Here is a 24,795-nt window from a genome sequence, read left to right on the forward strand (position 1 = left end):
AGTGGTTTAAGCCAAGAGTCTGTGTGCTGGACAATCTGGGTTCAAGACTGATTGGCATCATTACAGCAGGAAGTTCCATGCACACTATTTTTCTAAAGATGAATAAAACCAAACTAAAATAGTTAAATGTCAAAACCCACTCAGGTATCATGAATGATGCCATGGTGCAGTGGTTTGAACCATAGACTGATGGTCAGAGCAGTCAGAGTTCAAATCCCGACAGAGAGGTTTTGTTATCTGTTCACTACAAAGCATGGTTCTAAATAAGAGTAAAACACAAACCATACAAAGAAAAAATCCCAATACAAGCAAGCCCTAATGGTTCAGTGGTTTAGACAAGGGTCTGTGACCAGTACAGTTAGGGTCCAAGACCAGAAAAGGTGTAGTTTTGTCACATGTTAATTGTAAAGCTTAACATCTGAGATATAAATGTTTAAAAAACACATAAACATTCTGTGGGATCCTGTGGCTCACTGGTAAGATGCTCTGCCTCACGATTGAAAGGTCACCGGTTCAAGACCAGTTGGTTAATCAATAGCAAATAAGTTCTTTGTGATAAATTGTTTACAGGTTCAAGTACAGGTAATAGACTTTACTTTAAATGTTTCTAAGTAAGAGTAAAACACATACCATACTAAGAAAGGTCCAAAAACAACAACAAGGCCTGATGGATCAGTGGTTTAAACAAGGGTCTTTGACCAGTACAGTCAGGGTTCAAGGCCAGAGAGAGGATTATTTTGTCACATATTCATTGTAAAGCTTAAAATCTGAGATATAAATGTTTAAAAAACACTCACAATTCCTGTGGGATCTTGTGGCTCACTGGTTGAAGCTCTGCCTCATGATTAAGAGGTTGCTGGTTCAAGACCAGCCAGGATCTCCACACCTATCTGAGATATAAATGTAGAAAAAACACATGAACACTCTGTGGGATCCTGTGGCTTGTTGGTAGACGTTGTGCCTCACGATTAAGAGGTCACCGGTTCAAGACCGATCGGGAAGTCTGCAGAATATAGGTCCTTTGTGATTTAAAGTTTACAGGTTCACAAAACATACCTTTAAATGTTTCTAAATAAAAGTAAAACACAAACCATACTAAGAAAGGTCCAATAAAAACAGCAACACCTGATGGTGTAGTGGTTAAACAAGGCTCTGTGACCGGTACAGTCAGAGTTCAAGGCCAGAGAGAATCCTTTTGTCCCATATTCATTGCAAAGCTTAAAATCTGAGATATAAATGTTTAAAAAACACTCGCAATTCCTGTGGGATCTTGTGGCTCACTGGTTGAAGCTCTGCCTCATGATTAAGAGGTTGCTGGTTCAAGACCAGCCAGGATCTCCACACCTGGTGGACCATGCATGCATGAAGAGAAGGGCAGATAAAGCTAGCAGCAGTCCCCGTGCCGGGGGTCACATGTGACGGGCGGACAAGGCCGGACCAAAACCCACAAAGGGGGAGAAGAACTACCTGGCCCTCTCCCCCTGGGGCTTCCAGAGAGATAACCAGCAGCAGTTATGGAGCCCAGGGCCAAAATTTTTGATGGCCTTGGAACTGCAATATTGTACCTTTACTACCCTCTTTTAATCAGAAAAATTTGCAATATTCTACCTTTACTACCCTCTTTTCATCAGAAAAATTTGCAATATTCTACCTTTACTACCCTCTTTTCATCAGAAAAATTTGCAATATTCTACCTTTACTACCCTCTTTTCATCAGAAAAATTTGCAACATCTCCCCCTCCTTCCCCCTCCTTGTCCCCCACAACCACCCTCTTAAGCTTCACCAGCTCCACCACACAGGATTTGAACCCACAATCTCCAGTGTATGAGGTAAAGCCCTTTACCTCTCAACCACCTGGGTTCACATTCAGCAGTTTTTTTTTTTTTTTTTTTTTTTTTTTAGGGGGTTTATCATGAAGATTGAAACAGGGTATTTGTTCTGATATCAGTTGCTCCTCCTCATGAGATCCTACATTTCATTTTAACCTGAAAAACAGAATTAGTAATGAATGGTCTACGATTTTATATATTCTTTTCAACAAATAGTGTGCTTGCTGCTGATGGTTTGTGTCACTTATATATTTTATCTGTAATGTGACGTTATTTTAACCTAATACAGAATAATGTTATCACTCTATCAACAGCAAATTGATTATTCTGCTAAATTAACATCTGCCATTGTTCATGATGCTCAACAAAGCATCTACACATAATTAACTTATAATTCTTCACAAGCGGATGCAGCATAAGCTAGGAGGAGTGATTGAGATCTGAACACACATTTTCTGTCAATCTTCATGATAAACCCCTTAAAAAAGCTGCAGTGTTTGAACCCAGGTGGTTGAGAGGTAAAGGGCTTTATCTCATATGCAGGAGATTGTGGGTTCAAATCCATTACAGTGTAGGCTTGGTTGTGATGGCAGTAGTGAAGCTTGCTGAAGGGAAGAAAAAATAATGGCTAGGGGGCCAGGGAAATTTTAATTCTGAGTAGAGGACAGGCAAAGGTAGAATTCTTTAGTTCCCTTTCAGGGTTAAGTCCTTCAAAATTTTTTGGCCCTGGGCTCCATAACCACTGCTGGTTATCTCTTTGGAGGTCCCTTTGGGGGTTTGGGTCCAGCCTTGTCCACCCATCACATGTGACCCCTGGTGCAGGGACTGCTGCTAGCTTTATCTTCTGTTTGCATGCGCTCATGTTTACACCAGGTGTGGAGATCCTGACTGGTCTTGAACCGATGATCTCTTAATCATGAGGCACAGTTTCTATCAGTGAGCCACAGGATCCCACAGAAAGATCATGTGTTTCTTCTACATTTAAATCTCAGATGTTAAGCTTTACAGTGAATATGTAACAAAACTACACTCTCTCTGGTCTTGAACCCTGATTATCCTGTTCAAAGAACATTGGTTTAAAGCACTGAGCCACAGCAGCATGTTAATTATGTGGTATTACATGTTTCAGATATCCTGATCCATCAATGAACTGAGAACCCCATACATGTCATACATGATCTGTTTTTGGAACACATAGATCCCAGATTTTAAACTTTACAGTGAACACATATTAAAACATCTTTTTCAGGATTTAAACTCTGATTGTTTTGATAACTTACCCATGGGTTAACCCCCTCAACCACAGAAAATTACAAGAAAGTGGGAGTGTTAGGCATCCCAGACAAACATTTTTCATCACAGTTTTTATGCATCTTGGCATGTTCTCCTCCACCAGTCTTACACACTGCTTCTGGATAACTTTATGGCATTCCTGGTGCAAAAATTCAAGCAGTTCAGCTTGGTTTGATGGCTTGTGATCATCCATCTTCCTCTTAAATATATTCCAGAGGTTTTCAATTTGCTAAAATCATAGGAACTTATCATTTTAAGTGGTCTCTTATTTTTTTATGTATATATGTATCCACATACATTTAAATTTTTTTCTCTTTCTCTCTCTTTTAGACACATACTCTATTCTCTCTGCTGGGTCTTAGCCATGCGTATGTCACCAGCATAGGTAAACTGGTGGGAGTTGTGGCCCTGAAAGAGGTGAGACTCTCTTTCATATTGGTTTTCTGAGTATATGTATGTTTGTATTTGTAGGTCATGTGAATGTTTTTGCTTTTGCTTTTGTGTGTAACTGTGTATAACCTGTAATCTCTGGCTCTCACGCTCTTTCTTTCTCTCTCGTTTAGCTTCAGAAAGCAATTGAGGGTTCGACCCGCAGTGGCGTGCGACTGCGCCCACCTCTGGCCAGTTTCCGAGATGCGAGCCGCAAAGCCAAAAAGCCCCCCCACTCGTCCTCCACCCCCTCTTCACCCACTCGAGACAGAGAACTGTGGCACGAGGAAAGAAACAGTGAAGCAAAAAGTGATACAGAATCCAAAGAAACAGAGTGCAAGGTCACTGTAGACAACAGCGGCGTTACAGGCAGCGATCTTCAAGATCAGCCACCTTTGTCTTCCGTCCCCTCCTGCCCTTCATCCTCCATCCCTCTTTCATCCCTCCATCATCAGCCCGAACCAGATTCGAGCGGAGAGAGAGAGAGCAACGATGAGCCTATTTAAGACTGCATTTTTTTTTTATGTTTTTTTTTTCACAAACTCAACCCTCTGGAGAGAGGCACAGTGCATTCTGGCATGGCGAGTTCGGTCGGAGCTGAGGTTAGGCTACAGATGTGCTAGAAAATGATGTACCATGTGTTATTTTTCTAGGATTTTTTTACAGAACCTTGTCTGGGCCTAATTTCAAATCTGTCTGCAGTGTCTGTACTGTTCTTAAGATGTTTTTGAGAGGCAGGTGCAGAAATGATCTAATCAGCAGGCTTAAAGCAACACTATGTAATATTCTACCTTAAAATTGCAGCTTCAGAGGGGCTCCGAGTAATCCAGCGGACAGAGATGCTGTCGCTATCATCCAGGGATCGTCGGTTTGAATCCCAGATCATGCTGCTTGCCATCAGCAGCCAGAGTCCGAGAGAGAACACAACTGGTCTTGCTATTTCAGCGGGTAGGCGCTCTCCCCCCACATCTCTCCTAGTGTGATGCTGGCCGACACAGGCGTCTGTTAGCTGATGTATCAGAGCTGGTGAGCTGCACTTTCCTCTAAACAGGCTGGCTACCCAGTGATGCTGCACCAGTGGCAGTTCGAGAAGAGGCGGTGGCTGACTTCACATGTTGGTGGAGGCCCTCCTAGTGTTAAGGCATGAATAGAGAGGGGGAGTTCATATGAACAGCGATTGGGTAATTAGCCTTTCAAACTGGAGAGAAAATGAGAAAAAAAAATTAAATAAAGGTAACACTTTACAATAGGAATACAATAATTAATAGTACTTACAACAGAAACTCTCAACTTATAAGCATTTAAATTTAGTATGGTTTAAAAATGTCTTAACTAGTGTTCATTAATAATTAACTTAAACATTACTTAACCATTTAACAATTTATTATTGTCATAAGTACTATAATTTTTGTGACCCTTGTAGCAAAGTGTTGCTGAAGTAATTAAATAAAAATCAAAAAGCAAAATTATTGTAATGCTCCTCTGACCTCCTCTCTATTGCAAGTAGGCAGAATAGAATCTCTATCTTTGTAGGTACAGGCTCTTTATGCAGCTGACTGCACTGTGTAACTCTGGAGAAGCAGGCAAAAAAAGGCTTAAATGAACGGCATAATGCTGTTAAACTCTGTAAAATATTAAGCCATCAATCTACATGACTTCTTCAGCTCTGTATCTGTTAGCTTTTGTGAAAAAATGTTTTTCCGGAGTTTCTCAAAGTATGAAATACACTTCCCGACTTAACGGGGAGACCAGGAGCAAGACATCATTTCTCCATAGTGCTGCTTTAACGCCTTAATTACCAGAATGATTCACTAATTGTTTTTCTTGATAAGCAATTGCATTTGTGTCTCTTATGATATTGTTTGATTATGGTTGAGGCAAATTGATTGTTATGCAATAATTACTGAGGTAATCTTTTTTGTAAACAAGCTTTTTACCTTACAGGTCTGCTGTCATGTCAGATTCATTTGAGACAAACAAAAAAATCCACAATACAGCATTATTTCTTCTTTGTTTATTTGTTTGTTCTTCATTATTGTCATCTGGGCAGGGGTGTAGGACAGAAGAAGGTATTTGTCTATGGTTAGGAAAGGGTTTTGTTCTCGTGCAGGAAAAAGAAGAGGGAGAGAGTGAGAGAAAAAGAGGGAGAGAGAGAGGTGAAAGCACATTGGAAGAACCATGTCATTAGACCCTTCAGACAAGCATGCATAGATATAGGCATCACAGATCAAATTCCCACTTACGGTTGTTGAAATCAGTCCATTCCCAAATGTGTATCCGCTTCTGTCTACAGAGCACATATTTGGATCACATCTTTACAAATGTCTGAACCTTTACATCGTTTTTGTAACAAATTTATGGATGATAATGACTTTTTGTTGCGATTCTTCCATCAAAAGGAGACGACACAGGGTTAGAGAGACAGCGGCTGAGAAATGGACGGAGAGGAGAGAGGGTGGGTGAGCGAGAGAAAGAGAGACAAAAGCAAGAGAGAAAGGTAGAACAACAAGGTTTACAGAGTCATGCCAACATTGTATTGTATTGTATTGAAAGATGGCAGTTGAATAATCATACAAAAAATGATTTCAAATCAATTTAACAATCTGTAAACACAAATAATAGTAATATCCAAGGAAATACATTTGGCTTCTCGTTATTAATTTATTCATTCATGATTCTTATCTTACATAAAAGCAATAAGGTACCTAACCAGAAATGACATCACTTTTCTGCTTATCAGGACGTGGCCTGTCGTGTTTGGTAGATTGGTTTAATTAGCTCTTGATGGGATGTATGAAATGTTTTACTCCTTGTACTCTGTACTCCTCAGGATAAAGAATACATGCTCTGATCTGTGACAGGCTGATGACTGATAGCATCAGCTTTTAGCTTTTATGCTTTACAGGCTGAACTAAATGAATTGAATGAACTGGAATTGGTGAGACAGAGGCTCGTATCTGTACAAAGAAGCATAGAATCAGTCTTTTGTCTAGAGGATGCAGCCAGATGTGATATGTACTTTCATGTCTCATGTTTTAACTGTAATATAAATGTAAAAATAAGGCCCAACTGAACACATTATTACCATTACAAAACTTGGGGAAAAAAAACAAAAAAAAAAACGGTTCCAGACTGGTTTTAAGGGCTGGAATTGAGCCTAGACCTGGTCCACGTTTTCGTGTCAATGGAGAATTCAGATTTAGGGGGCAGCTAGCTAAGCCTATGAATGAATATCTACATGAATATTCATTCATGTAGGCTAGTAAAGCTTATTCTATGCCCAGGAAACCAGCCAGTCAAATTTAAACCGAATCAATGTAAAAAAGAAAGATTTGATTCGCAGTCATTTTGGAGCATTTCTGTTGGTTGAGCATGGAATTTTGACACAAAGTCAAATGAAACACAGTGTAAATAACGACTACCTAATTCACATTATGTCAAACAATTTTATAGAAAAGCCCCACAACAATAGAAATACAAGATTTTTTGTGTGACAGTGAAAATATGATAATTGCCAGTTTTGAGAATGGCTAAGAGTCCTTGCTGTCTTTGTTCACTAGCAGTACACAGAAAACAACCGAGCTGATCAACCAGCGGTAAACCAGAGCCACTGCACACAGAGTGATGTCATTTCAACCAGAACCTGCCTAAAACAAGAAATAATAAGTACTGTACAAGCTGAAAATTCAAGCCCCTCCCCCAAATAAACCTTAAATAAATAAATGAGCACATATCTCTTACTGTGCGCTTCCTTCACGCTGGCTCTAAGACTGGGCAGAAACAGTGGAAGTTTAGAGCTCTTCAGAAGAGCTTTATTACCAGCTATGACAACAATGAAAGCTTAAATGGTGAATGCAGGACAAACCTAAACCAGTATTATTATTTTAAGACCAGCATATAAGGTCAATTTTCGTGAATTTATTACTTGAAATAAACCACTGTTATGTAGGGGTGTAATGGTACGCATGTTCAGACCAAGCCATCATGGTATGCGAGTCACGGTCTGGTGCAGGCAATCGAATGGAGAATACACGGTACATGCTATCAGGGTAAATATGGTAATTTCACAATATGAGCACATGGTACTGGGAAACCTTAGGCCTGAAACATACTTCACACATTATGACACAATTTTAAACATAACCATACACACAATTCAGTCTGCATGTCTCTTAATGTTTGCATTCATGAGCTCGGGTGAAGTATGTTTTGGGCCCTAAGCTGCAAGCCATTGGATTTGCATGGTATTGTGGGAATTGTAGTGTTACAGTAATTGTGGTGGTGTTTGTTCTATTGTCCTTGTTGCTGCTGCATGTATAGTCACCCATATTCTCATGTTCAGTATGTTTTTTATTTATTTTTTGGGTGCTTCCACTCTTGGTTTGTTTGGTCCAGACATTCAGACTTTTGGACAGTTTGGGCCTGATTCAAAGTAGCAGGTGTGGAAGGGGCTGCGAACCACGATCTGGTTTGTCTGCAGTGTGAAAGCATTTTTCTAGACGGTTCTGACTTTGAGACCTTTACAGGAAGTTGAGGCAGTCTTTAAACATGAAGGCGCATCACGCAGCAGTATGGACACAAACGCGTAGACTGGGAATTAATTTATTATAAACAGAAATAAAATAAAAAGGATAATCCTTTACATTCTGCTGGGGGTGGTTTGAAGGTGAAGGAAAGTTGGATTCTGACAGAGAGCTAGAATGCTTCACAACACCTGGCAAAGTAACCTAAAGCCTAACTCATAACTAACATTCTACAAACCAATTTATATGAAGTGTAGAAAAAAGCAGCCCACGTAGTTGCCGACGACAGGATGTAGTAAAGTTCTTTAGTCTGCTCACTAAACTGCAGTGTGAAACCAAAACTAACCAGACCTTAGAACCTTAGTAAACCTTAGTAGAACCTTTTCAAGTATTTCAGCAACATTCTGGCATTTTAACAAGTATATCAGGTCAAATAATGGTGTATCAGATAAGGATGATGTGCCGATGTTGTTGGATAGCTGTAGCTATGTGTATATGTGTGTGTGTGGAAAAACATGCTAACATTTATACTGTAATGTTTAATTAACACAGACTGTTTTAACAACAAACTGTAAACTGTTGAAAGGAAATGACTTTCAAACCATGATTTAAACCAAACTGACATTTGTGTACCGTTACACCACTACTATACAGTGTTACTAGGTGTTTAGAAAGACACTGTTGTGAACATGTGCAAGACAATCACATTCAAACCTTCCACTGTTCCCAGTCTCCATGCCTTCCTCAGAAGCTCAGCAAAATGACATGTGTCCCATTCTATACTGGGGGAGTGCTCACAATTCTGTAGAAAAATAAACATTGTCCCAACATTGCATAAATAATTAATAAATAAAGTCATTCAAGTCAAGAAACCTCATTTTGATCTTATTGAAATTAGCTTGCACACAATCATCAAAAGGTGAATTGAGGTGTTTTCTGAAGAAACAGCCAGGAGAAGAAGCAGCCGTCCTGGTCGCTGTTGTCTTTTTTACTCCTCGGTGAATCATGCACAGCATCACAACAATGAGTGGTGGAGGAATCCTCTGGTTCTACATTAGACAGCCCAGCCGCTTCTGCTTTGGAATACGTCACGTTCCAGCTCAGCTCAAAAACACCCGGAAAGAACCATGTGCTCGGCACAGAGTTTGTCCGGTCACATCAACTATGGAAACCAATCACCATGACGAAACGGGAAGTTCAGTTCTGACTGGCCTGAGCTCTTCATGAGGTCACATCCTGTGTACTTAAATAATCTGCACCACATTCTCTCAAGCTCCTCACTTCATTATTCTGAGGGATCCATCATATTCTGAGCTTTCTTTTTTAATTAGTTGTTATAATATTTACACAGACTAACCCCTGTCCTGTCATCTGTCTTTCTGTCTGTCTGTTGTATACAATGCAGATTTGAAATGTCCACCAGTGAACAGAATAAAAGACACATTGCAGTATAAAAATAAAGAAACAACTGAGTTATGATCCTGAAGAGTGGTTTTAGCAGTATTTACATGTATCTGACAAGGCCTAGCTAATCCGGCTTGCGACTTTCTATTACTTCTTCTGTCTTTTCCACATTTTTATCAGTGATGCAGCATTTTCCTTGTATACACTTGCGACTTTAGTGACATACTGTGATATTGTGATCCATTCAGACTTGCATACATCAGGCTGGTTGACAGATGAACTCAACCAAACCTCAAGCAAACAAACTTATTAAATCCAGAGAAGAAAACAAAATATCAGCCTTTGTTCTCCTGTAGAGTTGCATTCTGGGAAATGTAGTTTTTTTTTCCCTTCCCCCCCCCCTCTCAGGGTGATAAGAGTCCAGAAGGCATCTGTTCTTTACTCATCCAACCAGTAAGAGTGCAAAGAGTATGCGAAGACTGTGCAACTCTGCGTCCCTTCATCAGACAGCCAATCAAAGCCCTAAACGCGCAAAACTCCAGCAAGCTCCTACCAGTGCCCAGCTTAGAGCAGTAAAGTTCAGTGCAATTTTCTATACAGGGCTGTATAGGACTCCATAGTACACTGACAAGTAGCATGCATGCCAAAGGGGACACAGAGAAGGAAGCACACTAGGATTACAATCCATTATAGCACAGAACCTTATGTATGTTTGAGTGAGTGAGTGTGTTAAATGGTATGTCGTGCATCCTGTTCACTACTAATCTGTGGAGCTACTAATAATAACTAAACTGATGGATCAGAAGCCAAACAGTACACTTTTAAAAACAACGGTGCTTTTTGGACCCTGTTTACACCTGATCACTTAATCAGTATTAGGATTATATCTGGATAAGGCCAAGCCACATACACATAATATAAACACACCCAAGACTTAATAAAAACAGAAACCACTGCAGCAGTTGGTCTGGGAGGCATTTAAACCACGTTACAGCAATGTAAACATCTCGCACAGATGTATTCCACAACTGAAAATAAATGTGATGAAAATCTTATCAGGATACAATCCAGACACTGATAACATGAAGTGATCAGCTGTAAATGTGTCAAAGGGTTTTTGTAACTGATGCCAAAGAAACCAGGTGATAAAATATGGATCTTTAATCCAGTTTCCAGTCCTAAATTGTGTTCTCGCCGGAAGTCATGGGAACAGTTCATTTAAGTGACTGAGGATTACAAAGTCCAGGACAGGATGGGAAGAAAACCTTAGGAACCATGTTTGTAACAGAGATGTGGTGTGATTATAAAGGGCCATTTAATGTCCAAAGAACCTTCATTTTTTTTGTAATTTATTTTTACCCATTAAGCTTACACATCTCTATTACAAACTTAGTGTGGTGTTTTTTTTTCTATACTATACGATCAAACAATCCATTGAAGCACCTACATTTTTAAGAATCTACCTACTTTAAGTAAAATTTTGTCCCTGAAATGTTTATAACATTGTAAAACATGAAGATTGGCCTTGAATTGAGCAGCCCTGGAATAATTTCCCATACAGTACCAGCTACAGCTGTATGAGAAATAAGCACAGATGTACCTCACAACTTTGTGACGAGGCTTTAGAAATCATTATCAGAGATGACGAGTCTGTGAAGATGAAGCAGCCAGAATAAAACATGCAAATTGTGACATTTGGTCCTGATTTCATTGATGAACAGCAGTTGAACAGCAGTAAGTGATGCAGCCTGTCTGTGAGATGGAACTGATTTGATCCTTTTCAAAGAATTAAATAACTAAATTATGTGTAAATGGATAAGCAATGGGTTTAGAAGCCAATACTTTCTAGAGATCGCTCAGATGGTATAGGATCAGAGAAATGTGCAAATGAGCTTAATGGAAGTATACTGTATATTGGGGGTATACAGTAATCTGACAGTACTGGTAATGTGCTATATGAGGATTTTGACACTATATTTTTGAAGCGTGTGTTTGTGTGTGCAGCTGTGCGTTTATATAATAATTTAAAGTGGTAAACAGTCCACTTAGTATATTATTCTACAGTAATGTTATTCAAGTCCATTCCATCGAGAGATGCTGAATCAAACAGCGGGATTTCGTTGTAAACATGATTAAATTAAGGAGCTGTAGTCTTAAATATGAACTGTTATTTTATACATGTACTGTATGTATGTTCTTTTTTCTGTATTAGAAAAATATTTTAAGGATTGATGTTCTGGATGTATCAGATGTTTGGTTGTTATGTTTGTTCATAGTGATGTGTGTCTTTGATGTAAGTAGCATGCATGTACAGCTGTGGTGGGAAGTTTACATACACTTATCTTGGACAAGAATTTCATGGAAATACTGGGCTTTAAAGGATATAGTGTTCTTTATCTTTTAGTTCTGGGACTAAATGAGTGACAACATATTTTAATTAGAAAAAAAAGTCTTTGAGTCAAAAGTTCACAAACAGGGTCAAAAATATTACATATACCCACTCGAATTATTAATTCAGTACTGCTGAATGTTCCAAAAATGTTTTTTTTTTTTTTAACTTGACACCAGTGGAATTCAGCGCCATCCAAGAGAGAATTCCCTGAATGAAACTGAATGAAAATTAGAACTAAGCAAAGCTAAACTTAAGTTTTTATCTGACAAAGAAAAAGCCTTCTGGATGGAAGTGTTACAAAGTGTATAAGATGTTTTGAGGAGTATAAATGAGGCCTGTAACTGCACCCACTGTTAAGCCTGGTGGTGGTAGCAACATGCAAGTGCAGCTGTTTCCATCTAACGGTAGATGTGGTCAACTGCACAAAGTGCAGCATGACCTCAAACCATCCTTTAGTTAGATGAAATAGGGGCACAATTGCATGCTTGGTGGATGATGCACCCAATTTAAACACACATTATATGTTTGTGGAATGGATAAAAGAGGGTTAACATTAGACTCTTGGAAAGACCTTGAAGTCCTGACCTCAGCTCTACTGAAAATATGTGGGCTGTCAGGTTTGTGCCAGGAAACTCACTCATTTAATTGAACTATTAATTTTGCCAAGAGGAGTTGGTAAATATCCATTCTGCTAAAAGCCAAAATCCATTCTGCTAAAAGCTTGTTGGTGGCTAAGGTGTAGCTTGCTAAAGGACATTAAACCAATCACTCAGTGTTGTAATTAAGTTTGACCCTGTATGCAACATTTTGACCATGTAATGATTTCAGAAAGTATTATTTGTGCATCCAATTTTTTTTGTTTTGCTTTTTCTGTTTAATATTTATGTTGTCGCTCATTCTGACCAGTTCACTTAAAAGAAAAGAAAAGAAAACACTGAAAGCCCTGTATTGCCATGATATTCCTGTCCATAAATTATATGTTAACTTCTGACCACACCTGTACCTGTCTGTACTTTACTGATCTCTCTGAATCATAAGTTTCGTTTGTATCGTTATCCTCTCTCATTCTCCCTCATCCTGTCCTCCTCTTCAGAAGTATAAGGCTTCCTTAAATTAAAAATCAGTCCGTTTTTTCCTCTTTGCATTTGAAGAGTCATGTGAGTTCCATCACAAAGGTGTTGATTCCTGAAAAGTGACAAATAGTTGATTATGTAGCTTTAAATGTCCATCAAAATCAGTTTCTTTCTTGTCCCTTAACACTCATTTGGTTGCTGTGGCTCCAACCAATGAGGATTCTGACTCCACCTCTTTTTCCTCTAGCGTTTCATTAACAGACGGTGTGACATCAGTGGGTTTCCACTCTGTGTTTGGCTCCCCAGGGGCCTGTCCTGGACTGCTTCCTCCAGCTGAGATCACTTCCTCTCTTTGTGCAGCTGGAGAAGGAATTAAAGTCACTGGTTCGGGTTCCATGCATAACGTTATCTCCTCCTCCTGAGGCGAGACACAGAGAGAAAATCGATTAGTCATCATGCAGTTTTCTGTGTGTGAGTTGTGACTGTGCATTTCACTGCTGAATTTATGTTTGCACTCTAAGCACTAAACCATTACGATTTTGTCTCAGAAATGAACGGTGATAATTGCTGACTCCTTTGAGGCAGGTAAACTGTCAGCAGTAAATACAGGCGGTCTAAAAAGCAGATTTCCACAGTCTGATTCATCAGACCTCACATAACCTCACCTTAACCTCATCCTCCTCCTGTGCTTCCAGTAAAGGCGAGTGTTCTGTTCCCAAATCCTCTGTGGGGGCAACCAGACCTCCCTCCATTGAAGCCGCCACACCTATATAACCACCCACATCGGCCTGATAGGTCTCTAAATGCCCGGGCCCCCACAGGTCCACCAATGGTGGGTGAGTGAGTGGAGGTAGACTGTGGATGGTGCTGTTGGGCGTGGCTTGTAAAGACTGAGTGGCGCTCTGTAGTCTCTGCTCCAACAGCTGTAAAGACAATGGAAAAGGGAATCTTTTACATCTTGCAAAAGGTTTGGAAATGAGACCTAGTAGAGTAAATAACCTTTTAAATGCTTAATAAACATTTAAGACACTTAAATGAACACCTATTCTAAACCAATAACATGATTAATTCTTTCTAGAACATTATTCAATCCAATCACCATTTAGAAACCCTTATTTTAACACAATAACGTGTGCAAATGTGAATTGTCACATTTGCTTTAGCTCATGTTCTCTGAACTTGTCCAAGTATGACCTATACAAAAATTCAAGCCAATAAAATGTTTTGAAACGTGCAAATAGTCTTCTCAAATTTGATACTTTGAACATATTGGACAACTGAAATTGACCAAAACTGTAATTTAAAAAAACATATTTGATTAAAAACTAACAAACTAACACTGCAAATTATTTTTGCATATGAATGAAACAGGAGTGTATTTGTGTAACAATACACAATTTGTATTGTACTGGTCAACCCTCTCAATTCAATCTGCAGGGGTTTTAAACAAAAGATCCAACAGACTGGAGCAAACAAAGTGTTCGTTGATGCTAATTATACTGCATAAAGTACAATACAAATTAAACAGATAAAGCCCACATGTGGACTGAGCAACCCTTCACTGAAATTATTGCGTCCATTTTACTTTTAAATCAAGAAGGAGGAGGGAAAAGTTCACTCCACTTAAACTGATATTTTCTTGCTACTAATATATAACTCATTTAAAAACAGTGTTCTACAATATTGTATTTGTATAATATGTTAAATATGTTGAAAAACTTTGATCATGCAGTGCCAGTCAAAAGATTAGAAACACCTCTTCTCATTCAGTGTTTCCTTTCTTTAAAAAAAAATAAAAAATACATTATACGTTTAATATTAAAAACATTAGAGCTATACAGGGACACAGGCTGAATAATATTGTAAACAAAAAGTATTAAACTAGAATATGTTTATACTTTAGATTCTTCTTAGTACCACATTAATATTTTAGGACAGATCTGCACACTCTTGGTATTTTAGTTTTTTTTTTTTTCAGTCTTTAAGGAGTTCACATTGTGAAGCTCCAGCTCATCCCAAATCACCTCAAATCACTCATCTCAGATGGGTTTAGGTCAAACATTTGACAAAGATTTTTGGTGGACAAATATTTTTTTTGTTTAGTATGTAATTCCATGTGTCCTTCAACTGTTTTCATGTATTTAATATTAATCTACAATGTATAAAATAAATATAATAAAAGTAAAAAAAAAAAAGACTAGTACTGTAGGCTCTATTTTTCCAGAAATGCTCTCTTTTCTGGGTTTGAAAAATGTGTTCGGCTGGCTACTACACCAGTACAATATAGTGTAAAAAGTCTGCCATTTGAGTTGATTTCACAGCTTTATTGGCTTCTTCAGTTGCTACACACTTAAACACCAATATCTTTCTACATGTACCTGTATTTACATCTACTACTGATTCAAACCAATGCTAATGAACCCCTGCCTAAATAAATACCTAGGTGAAAATGGTAAAAAGCACAAATCAGTTTGTTTTATGTTATTGTTGTATTATTTAATATAGTTTTACACTGACAGGAGAATATCAAAACACTATGTAAAAAGTGTTTTAAGTACAACTCATTTTTTTTTTTTTTTTAAGACATAAGTTAAAATAAAAGAGGCAATAAGACTACTTACTGTGTATTAATGTTTAACAACTGGTTACTGTATATTTGTTTTGTGCTGATCTAAATAATATATTTTGCAAATTGTTACAGCACTAATGGTAATACATGTGACTTTAAGCTGGAAAACTGCTTGTGAATGGGTGTCTGGCTCTTCATTGGTGGTCCTTGCTCCAGTGTTGGTGGGTGTCTCACCTGTTGCTGTTGCTGATACTGCATGATCTGCTGTTGTTGGTATTGCTGTATCTGCTGCAGCTGCTGTATCTGCTGTATCTGCTGTAGGGTCTGGTGTTGCTGGAGGCTGTACTGTTGCTGTTGCTGCTGCTGCTGGGACAGGAAGTGAGCAGCAGCGTTCCCATCAAAGCCGCCCTCGCAGGAAGTCCCACTTGTCATCACATAGGAACCGGTGGCGGGGGAGGCCACACCCGACTGCTCGTTGCTGATTGGCTCCCAGGCATCTGAAGAGGAGAGGCAGTAGAGGCCCTGGGAGACGTATGTGTGAGGCCATACCTCAGCAGAGGAGTGGTGCAGTATCTGATCTGAGAGTGGGGAAAGGAAGTGTTTGTTTTTCATCTTTACTGTTCGGCTCATGCCAGATTTAGTCATAGATGTAACTACAGTGGCAAGAAAAAGTATGTCAACCCTTTTGGAATTTCATGTTTTTTTTTTTGCATAAATTTGTCTTAAAATGTGATCTGATCTTCCTCCAAGTAGACTGTATTGACACATGATGTGCCTAAAATAATAATTTAAAAAAAGATTATAATCATGTCATAACTGAACAACAATAAAAAAAACTCATAGTGCTAGTAAAAAGTATGTGAACCCCAATGTTGCTGACCTCAAAAGTTAGTTAAAGTTAGTAAAGTCAAGCATACCTGGAGTCCTGCCAGTATGGAGATAATGTGATTGATAAACAAACACTCAAACCTTTTGAGTTCACTCCGCACAAAAAGAATACGCATATGTGAGCAGTGCTGTGGGGAAAAAAAGCTTTCGGAGGATCTACAATTTAAAAAAAAACGTTGATTTACATAAAGCTAAAAAGAGTTATAAAGTGATTTTAAAGACTTTTGAAATCACCAGTTCACAGTAAGGCAAACACTTTACAAATGGAGACAATTTGGGTTGTGGCTACTCTTCCAAGGAGTGGGCACCAACTGAAAATGACCCCAAAAGCACAATGGAGACTCATCAATGAGGTAAAGAAAGAACCCTAAATGACGGACAACGATTTGAAGGAATTTTAGGTAAAGTTTAGCATCTGTATTCATGTGTCTACAATCTGTTAAGCCTTGAATAAGCAGGGTGTCTATAGCAGGACACTATGAAGGAAGCCTCTGCTTAATAAAAGAACATTTTCAGTGTTTTTCCAGTGTTGTCCAACCTGGCTCTGCACTACACTGCTGCGATGCTGTGCTCACACATCCTCATAATTCAAAACCTGCTCTCACATTAGCCATATCTCACACTCCATCCAGTTATTCCTGTTATCCTTTTCTGCAACTCTGTGTATTTGTTGTGCTGTCCAGTGTCGACCAGAGAAGGCCCTGTCTCTCTGTAAAACTCTATCTTTGTGAAAACGTTTGTGGTGAAAAGCCCTACAGAAATACATTTTAACTGAATTGAACGATCTGACTGACAATGAACAACGAATACAGCGAATATAAGCAAAGAATAAAAAAAGAGCTGTTTTCTTAGTGTGAATGTGAACATCAGTTACATAACCTGTCAGTAGGTCCAGCAGTGAGTTATGATGTGTCCATAAATTGATCTGATACGAAGCTGGAGGAGGCACGGTTGCCTTGGAAATGTTTCATGAGCATTTCATCACGTAACTGCAGGCTCTGTCTCACTAACAGAACACGTTCTTCTGGAGATGCGCTAAAGGCGTCACATTTAAAAACTCTTTTAAATGCAGTTTGAAGGTAAAGGAAAATGGGAGAGCGCTGGTATGAATGTCAACGAATACCAGTACCCTCCGAGACTAAGCACTGGAAGTGGCTCAGTCGTTCCACATTTCAGCACAATGCCAGTCAGTCAACAGTACTGTCAAACATCCCAGCTGCTCAAGCTGCCACCACGCTATAAAAACAAGATCGAGATTTGAGCCAATTGTTGAATAACAATAACACTGAATAATGATACGGCAGTGTACTATCCCTGCAGTTCAAATCTTCCCGTCTCCCCCTCCAACCTCTGTGGTCATCATTCTGAATGTAAAATGAGCGTTCGGCTCACTCACCCCCCAGGCAGGCCAGAAATGAGATTCTGTATTTACTGTGGAAAACGGCTCTTGTAATGCAGCGTAGCGGCTGCAGCTCAAAACACACTCAGCTAGCTGTGCAGTGCTTTTTCTCTCAGGCCATTGTCTCCTGCACTCCCTCACTCTCTCTCTCTCTCTCCCTCTCTCTCTCTCTTTCCCCTCTCATCTCTCCAAGATGTAAACACAGATGAGGTTTTGGAGTAAAGGCAGAAGACTCAAAATTTTACATACGATATAGGAAGGTTTAAGATTTTATTAACCTTTTCCAGGTTTCCAGACAGGGATTAAGCCTAGTCTTGTACTACACAGCATTTTAAACAGAGATTTTCAATTGAAAGGAAAATAAAGCCTATGAATAGGCTTAATATCTGTTCAGGAGAATACTTCTTTATCTTCTAGTACACTGATATTTCAAATGACATGGGACAGGAACTAGTATCATGTAGGATGCATGATTAGATGTAATTTCTGCCAGTGCTCATTGTCTGTTTACATGGACAATCGCTCGTCACGATCATTAACACCCACTGTCTTGCTCGCGGTGCGTACTGATTCTAGGAATCGAGAAATTTTAACGTACTGCACAACTTCTGAAATGGAATATCCTACCCTAACAGTCTGGCACTTTCTACCAGGTATCAAACTCCCATAATGCATGTCACCTTGCCATGAGCACACTGGCCAGTGTGCAATCAACCTCATTCACAAGATAACACCTCATGACTTACATAGGTGTGGGTGTTCCCAAGCCATCCCTGATGGTGTTCCAAATTATTACGCAAGTGGGATTTTTAGTAAAATGAGAATGTATTAAAAGTGTTTGATTCTTTTATTTGTCATATCTTTGTAGACAATTGGTATTAATCTCTGACATGTTTGTTGGTCAGTTTGACTGGTGAGCTTCATTAAAGAGAAATCTGCTTAAAGAGGTTGTTTCACATTGCTAAGTCATAATACTCCTATAATATGGGGAGGAAAAAATATTTTTGTGAGGACATTGTCTTAAAAAAAGCATGAAAAAAAGCTTATTTAGGAAAGATAAATTAATCATGTTAAAAGAGCAGCTATAAAAACACACAGTGTCGACCAGCAAACAAGTATCTGCTGGTGAGGCTGCTGGTGTTTCTGGAGTATCAAGAACATCTTTCTGCAGGATCCTGGCTGCAGGAGTCTGGCAGCTGTGCATAAACCTGTATTTCCGCCACCCCTAAGAGATGCACTGGGCTCAGAAATATGTGAATGCTCATTTTAAGGCTTATTTTTAACAGTTTTTTTTTTGTTCGCTGATGAAAGCTGTGCTACACTGGGTGGTCCAGATAGACAGAGTTCTAGACAGCTGGTAAATGGCCAACCTGTTCCAAAAATAATGTGACATTAAGAAGGTCGATTTGAGAATATTGGGAATGAGACAGAAGGTGCCTGAGGGTGTTAAACTGAATTCTATATGATGTGTGAAGTTCCTAACAGACCACTCTCTGCAATGTTATATAAAGAACAACCGTGCCTTGCGAATTAAAATAATTTTCATGCAGGACAATGAATCATCCTATGCTGCAAAAAACATCATGGACCCATTGTTGTTATGGGCATAAAATGGCCACTATCTTCTCCTGACCGTAATCTTATTAAGTAACTGTGGAGCATCCTTAATAGGAAGATCTATGAGGGTGGGGATCAGTATGTCTTAAACCAGCAGCTCTCATTATCTAATGATATATAAACAGAAACTGTACATGGACTTACAAGTTTAATGGATGGGAGAGTTGTTAAAGGGCTCATATAGCAATATGTAACTTGATCTGCAAATACAAATTTTCATTTATAAATTCATGAAAGTCATTACGACTCACTGGATGCTTTGAAAAACTGAATTCAGCATAATAATTTGGAACAGCATATTCTTGTATTCTGCTCAAAATAACAATAAAGCAATTGCCAGTATTTGCCAGAAAAACAAACAAAAATGGCATGTGCATAATAATTAGGAATACAGTGTATTACCCCCCAAAATGATTCAAAGTTAGAAATTGAAGCAATAAGTCTATACTGTTTCTACAGTCTTTCTTCACTTTAAACGCAGTAAAATTACTATAAATATAACAGGTGTGTTTAACTTGTCTTCTTACCTTTGCCCTGTGTTTCAGTGAGGTTGTGAAAAGTTCTGGTAAATTCAGGTCTTTCACGCAATCACACTCAATCCTCAGAGAGTCAAGGTCTCAGACATTTGGATCCTCATTTCCTCCAGCCCCAGTGTGTGCTGAATTTATGATCAGGTGGATGAGGGTAACCCCTTGTTATACTCTGAAAACACCTCCAATGTCCTCTTTTAAAATGATCCTGCTCTCACAGTAATCTCCCTTGGTTTGAATAAGTTACAAATGACAAAAATTGAAAGCGATCCCAGCAGAGAAAAGACAAGATAAAGCTTATTCAAATCTCCTACATCTAATCAGTTCTCCCTCAGCTAAAGCCTCACTGGCAGTGGACATGTATTAAAGGCTTGAGGCTGGTTTAAACATATGTCATATTCACAAAATCGTATTAGACTTTAAAGGAATAGTTCAGTGTTTCAAAACCTAATCTCTATCGGGAACAACAGCAGCATTTAACTGACAGCTACAGATATCGGTAATCTTGCAATTTTCCTTATACACTCTAAAAGAACAAAAAAACAAGATCTCTTACACTTGCATGCATAATTTCTGCTCTAATACTCGACTACATGTCCCCATTGTATTAATAATGGCACCAATTCTGTCAGGAAATTATTTCACTGTTTAGAGAGTTCCTGTGTATTTTAAATCACACTTCCGCTAACTTTCACTAGCTTAGTATCCAGTCAGAACACAATACTGTGAGTCTCCATCCATTCCAGGATGACAATTCTAGAGATTACAGGTCTAGGTATGTGTATAACATGTTCAACAGATATGATAAAACCCAAGGACACATTGTCTGGCCAGCAAAATGAACAGACCTTAAATACAAGAAGGTGAAATACACCAATAGCTGAAATGTGCACCAACATTGTGGAAGAGTGGATTGAACTGGACAGGACCAAGGAACTTGTGTAATCCTTACATGATAGGACTGACACTGTTACAATGGCATGGAGACACAGAACCAAGTACAGGTAAATAAATTATGCATGCATCAATGTCTTCCATGTGAGCTTATAAACCAGTGGGCAGGTGCTTAAGCAACAGTACAGTCAAATCCTGCCCAAGGTAATTCACCACATGCAACAGCAAAGTATTAGTTAAGGGGCGATTTTACTATACAGTACAGGTTAAAAGTTTGGACACACCTTCTCATTCAATGCGTTTCCTTTATTTTCATGACTATTTACATTATAGATTCTCACTGAAGGCATCAAAACTATGAATGAACACATGTGGAGTTATGTACTTAACAAGTTTGGGGTGAGCTGGACCGCAGAGAGAAGGCAAAGGGGCAACAAGTGCTAAACACCTCTGGGAACTCCTTCAAGACTGTTGGAAAACCATTTCAGGTGACTACCTCTTGAGGCTCATTGAGGGAATGCCAAGACTGTGCAAAGCAGTAATCAGATATATATATATATATATATATATATATATATATATATATATATATATATATATATATATATATATAATTTTATTTTATTTTTTTAAGTTATTTTACCTTTTTTTTGTTAAGTACATAACTCAACATGTGTTCATTCATAGTTGTGATGCCTTCAGTGGGAATATGCAATGCAAATAGTCATGAAAATATAAAAAAAAACACGTTGAAAAAGAGAAGGTGTGTCCAAACTTTTGGCCTGTACTGTATCATATGATAAAATATTTTTACAATACAAGCATTAGCTACACTGATATTATTATTCACAAATATATGAAGTGCCTAGTCATTTATATATTATACATTTTAGTTAACTGCCAGTTTAAGGATAACATGAGTAAGGTGTAAAAAATGTAAAAACAAAAACAATATATAAAAATAAATAACAATTTTAATAATAAAAATGTCTGAAATAATATAGGTTAATAATGTTGATGTCAAGACCAGGTTACTGCTATTTTATTAGAATCATACTGTGCAATTAGAATTTGTTTTCTATCAAACATATTGCAAAATTTTGCTAAATATTATGCTATGTCAATATTATGATATACTGGTACACTCAGTATATCATGCAGCCCCACAAGTTTGAATTCATTGCATTGTGATGGTTGTATTTTTGTACCTCGGCTGGTGATGCTCTCCTGGTTGGCCTCACTCAGGTGGGCGACGCTGCCTTGATTGGAGCCCGCACTCATGCTCTCTCCATCCATGGAGGTCCAGGCGAGCAGAGTGGCCTCGGAGATTGCAAACTGCTGCAGTACCCCTTTCCAGAGAAAATAGACACTGGTTAGCCAGGACAGTAAATGGCAGAACTCAACTGCTCTACCATACCCTAGATAATATTCTGACAAAAAAATGTGCTTTTTATGTTATAAACAAAAATTTGGGTCAAAATAACCACAATAACTCATTGCCTCCAGCTACACTGAACTGCTTGTCATTTCATAAATGGCTGCTTGTGTCTTTGGCTCATTTTTCTCGGTCACAGAACAATGTGATATTAGGATCAAAATCAATGATGCTCAACTTGTGCTAGCTTTGCATTTTACATTTCCCTGTCTCTACTGATTCTCTTCAAACGGGAAATTCTCAAACTGCTAATCTTTTCCACCATATTATTCCATCATATTGCTCCTTCTGGAACACCTTACGAGAAGGAGCACATGAAGCATGATCGCATTACTCTGGGCCTCAAGCTTAAATAATGAGGACAAGGTCCCATCAGTTTAGGCACAACACCATGAATTAAGAACGAGATAGCTCTGCACAGGGCTGCCATATTCCCACCACCGCTATCACCACCACAAATAGCATATTATCACCCATTCAGCCTGATTTACACCATTCATGTAAGCTGCTCACCACAAATGAGGGGTGTTAAGACTGTGTTGGTAGTAACACCTGATGCAATGTGAAAGGACAGCAGATTGCTTATTCTACATGGAAATAAATTCTATAATTAGATTACATATGTATAGACAGCCTCTCTTCTCCACAAATAGAAATTTGTCTTAGTCAGGAACATATTACAGTGTTCACAAATTGCAGTTTAAACAATGACAGGCTTGCTTTTAATTATATTTACATTTTACAAAGTATACACACCCCTAGTTGTTAATTGTACACTGTAAAACGTATTTTTTATAAAAATCTTTGGCAGCCAACTCATTTAGTGTGTAAGAAGTGGGTATGCTATAAACCTAATGTTTATGCTCATGCCTAAATCAATCAATTAAGTAACATTTCAATGCATCTATGTGAGGTTTTTGTGAGCACTAAAATGTATCAGCAATGCACCTTTAAGTTAACATCCCTTTTTAAAGGTATTTATTTATATACTGATTTATCAGACACCCTCAGCACACTGCTGCCCTGTTCATATTGCTTAGACTGCAAGAACTACTGTTAGAGGCAGGTGTGCCAGAAAGTAATGAGTTTTACAAAGTGACTGCTGAATTGAGAAGCTATTTTTGTCAGTAAATATGTACTTAAAAATAGATTTGTGTGTATTCCAATCAATTTGTAGAACTTAATAAGGCAGTGTTTAGGTTAGGCTTCTAAAGCAGACCGCAGACTGAGGCTTGTGTCCAAATAGCTTATTGAAAAAACATTTCCATTATCTAATATTTTAATATCTGGCAGCCATGTAAATGCATAAGCTTTTCAGATCTGTCAGTATATTTACTGAGACCTGAGGTACAGATCAAAATCACAGAAAGGAGACAGAAAATTAAGTTTTAAACCAAAGCTCTTATATAAGGAAACTCTCTGTCAGAATGCAGCTAAATACAGTGAATGTGGCGATCACTGTGCCACATGATTCAATGTGTAGCAATCAAAATGTACACCGATTCCTTCCCATCAATAACTGGAGCTAAATTACTGTACAAACTCTGAGCTGATGTGTTTGGTAGCTCAAAATAGCTTTTTTCCGTTAATAGATTAAAAAAAAATTAAGATTTCTATATTGCAATTTCTATTACTTTTCCAAAACTTTCTGGGTATTTTTTTATTTTTCCAAAACTCATTTGGGCCTGGAAATTGCTATTTTGAAATTCCATGACTTTTCCAGGATTTTCATGACCGTACAAACCCTGTAGTTTTTACACAGCAAAAAATCTATTCCCAAAAAAAATAGACAAAATATATGTAAATTGAAACGTACATGCCAATGGGGTAAGCAAATTTTTCTGAACAAGATTTCTTAAAACAAGATTTAAGATTTAAATCAAGCAAAAATAAATGCTTGTTTTGGCTTAATTTTGGACATATAAATATGGTGATTTTTTTGGGCTTATTTTAAGTTCTAGTTACTTTAAATAAGGTGAAATTTTTTTATTAAATTAAAATTTAAAAAAGACTGATTAAGATCATTGTTCCAAAAAAATAAGCAAAATAATCTTAAAATTACACAATGCTTAATAAGGCAAAAATTCTTATCAGAGAAAAAATTATAATTGCCTAAAATTAAACTATTTCACAAATATTTCATTTTTGCAGTGCATAAAATACAAAAAATGAATAGTGTGTCTTCTAACCTATCTGTTACCTCCCTCCAACACATACTCAGCACAATTCTTTAAGAGTGCTGGAAAATCATCCCAGGAGGCTTTTCCTGAAGCTGCTTGACAAAATGCCAAGAGTGTGTAGAGTGGCTCAGGGCACAGGGGTGTCACTTGAAGAACTTAAAATATTTGGGTCCAGCAAAATGTATTGATTTCCTTGGTCAGACCTATAAAACCTTAACAGGTGCGTAAAGTCAGGAAAAAACTGTGTCAGAATATGGCTCTCCAGGACTAGAGATGCCCACCAGTGAACTACGATTTGCACAATTTTTCACGATATACCTGTTTCTATACAATATTTCT

General features: G+C 38.2%; 2 protein-coding genes across 9 annotated transcripts in view; one reads left to right on the forward strand and one right to left on the reverse strand.

Moving 5' to 3' along the window:
* The window catches only part of clcn1b (chloride channel, voltage-sensitive 1b), a 55,386-nt gene extending 49,817 nt beyond the window's left edge, over positions 1-5,569 (forward strand). For both annotated transcript variants that reach the window (XM_022673500.2, XM_022673499.2), the window contains exons 22-23: positions 3,454-3,540; positions 3,687-5,569. In XM_022673500.2, the coding sequence (XP_022529221.2) occupies positions 3,454-3,540; positions 3,687-4,058 (459 nt within the window). In that variant the 3' untranslated portion in view covers positions 4,059-5,569. The remainder of the gene's footprint in view (positions 1-3,453; positions 3,541-3,686) is intronic.
* Positions 5,552-24,795, reverse strand: part of fam131bb (family with sequence similarity 131 member Bb) — a 64,097-nt gene continuing 44,853 nt past the window's right edge. For 6 of the 7 annotated variants that reach the window (XM_049480122.1, XM_049480121.1, XM_049480119.1 and 3 more), the window contains 4 exons: positions 22,050-22,190; positions 15,748-16,091; positions 13,610-13,867; positions 5,552-13,362 (listed from right to left, as the gene is read on the reverse strand). In XM_049480122.1, the coding sequence (XP_049336079.1) occupies positions 13,132-13,362; positions 13,610-13,867; positions 15,748-16,091; positions 22,050-22,190 (974 nt within the window). In that variant the 3' untranslated portion in view covers positions 5,552-13,131. The remainder of the gene's footprint in view (positions 13,363-13,609; positions 13,868-15,747; positions 16,092-22,049; positions 22,191-24,795) is intronic. The other variant, XM_049480120.1, reaches the window with a different exon arrangement.

Source organism: Astyanax mexicanus, chromosome 6, assembly GCF_023375975.1.
Source record: "Astyanax mexicanus isolate ESR-SI-001 chromosome 6, AstMex3_surface, whole genome shotgun sequence".
In the NCBI taxonomy this organism is placed as follows: Eukaryota; Metazoa; Chordata; class Actinopteri; order Characiformes; family Acestrorhamphidae; genus Astyanax; species Astyanax mexicanus.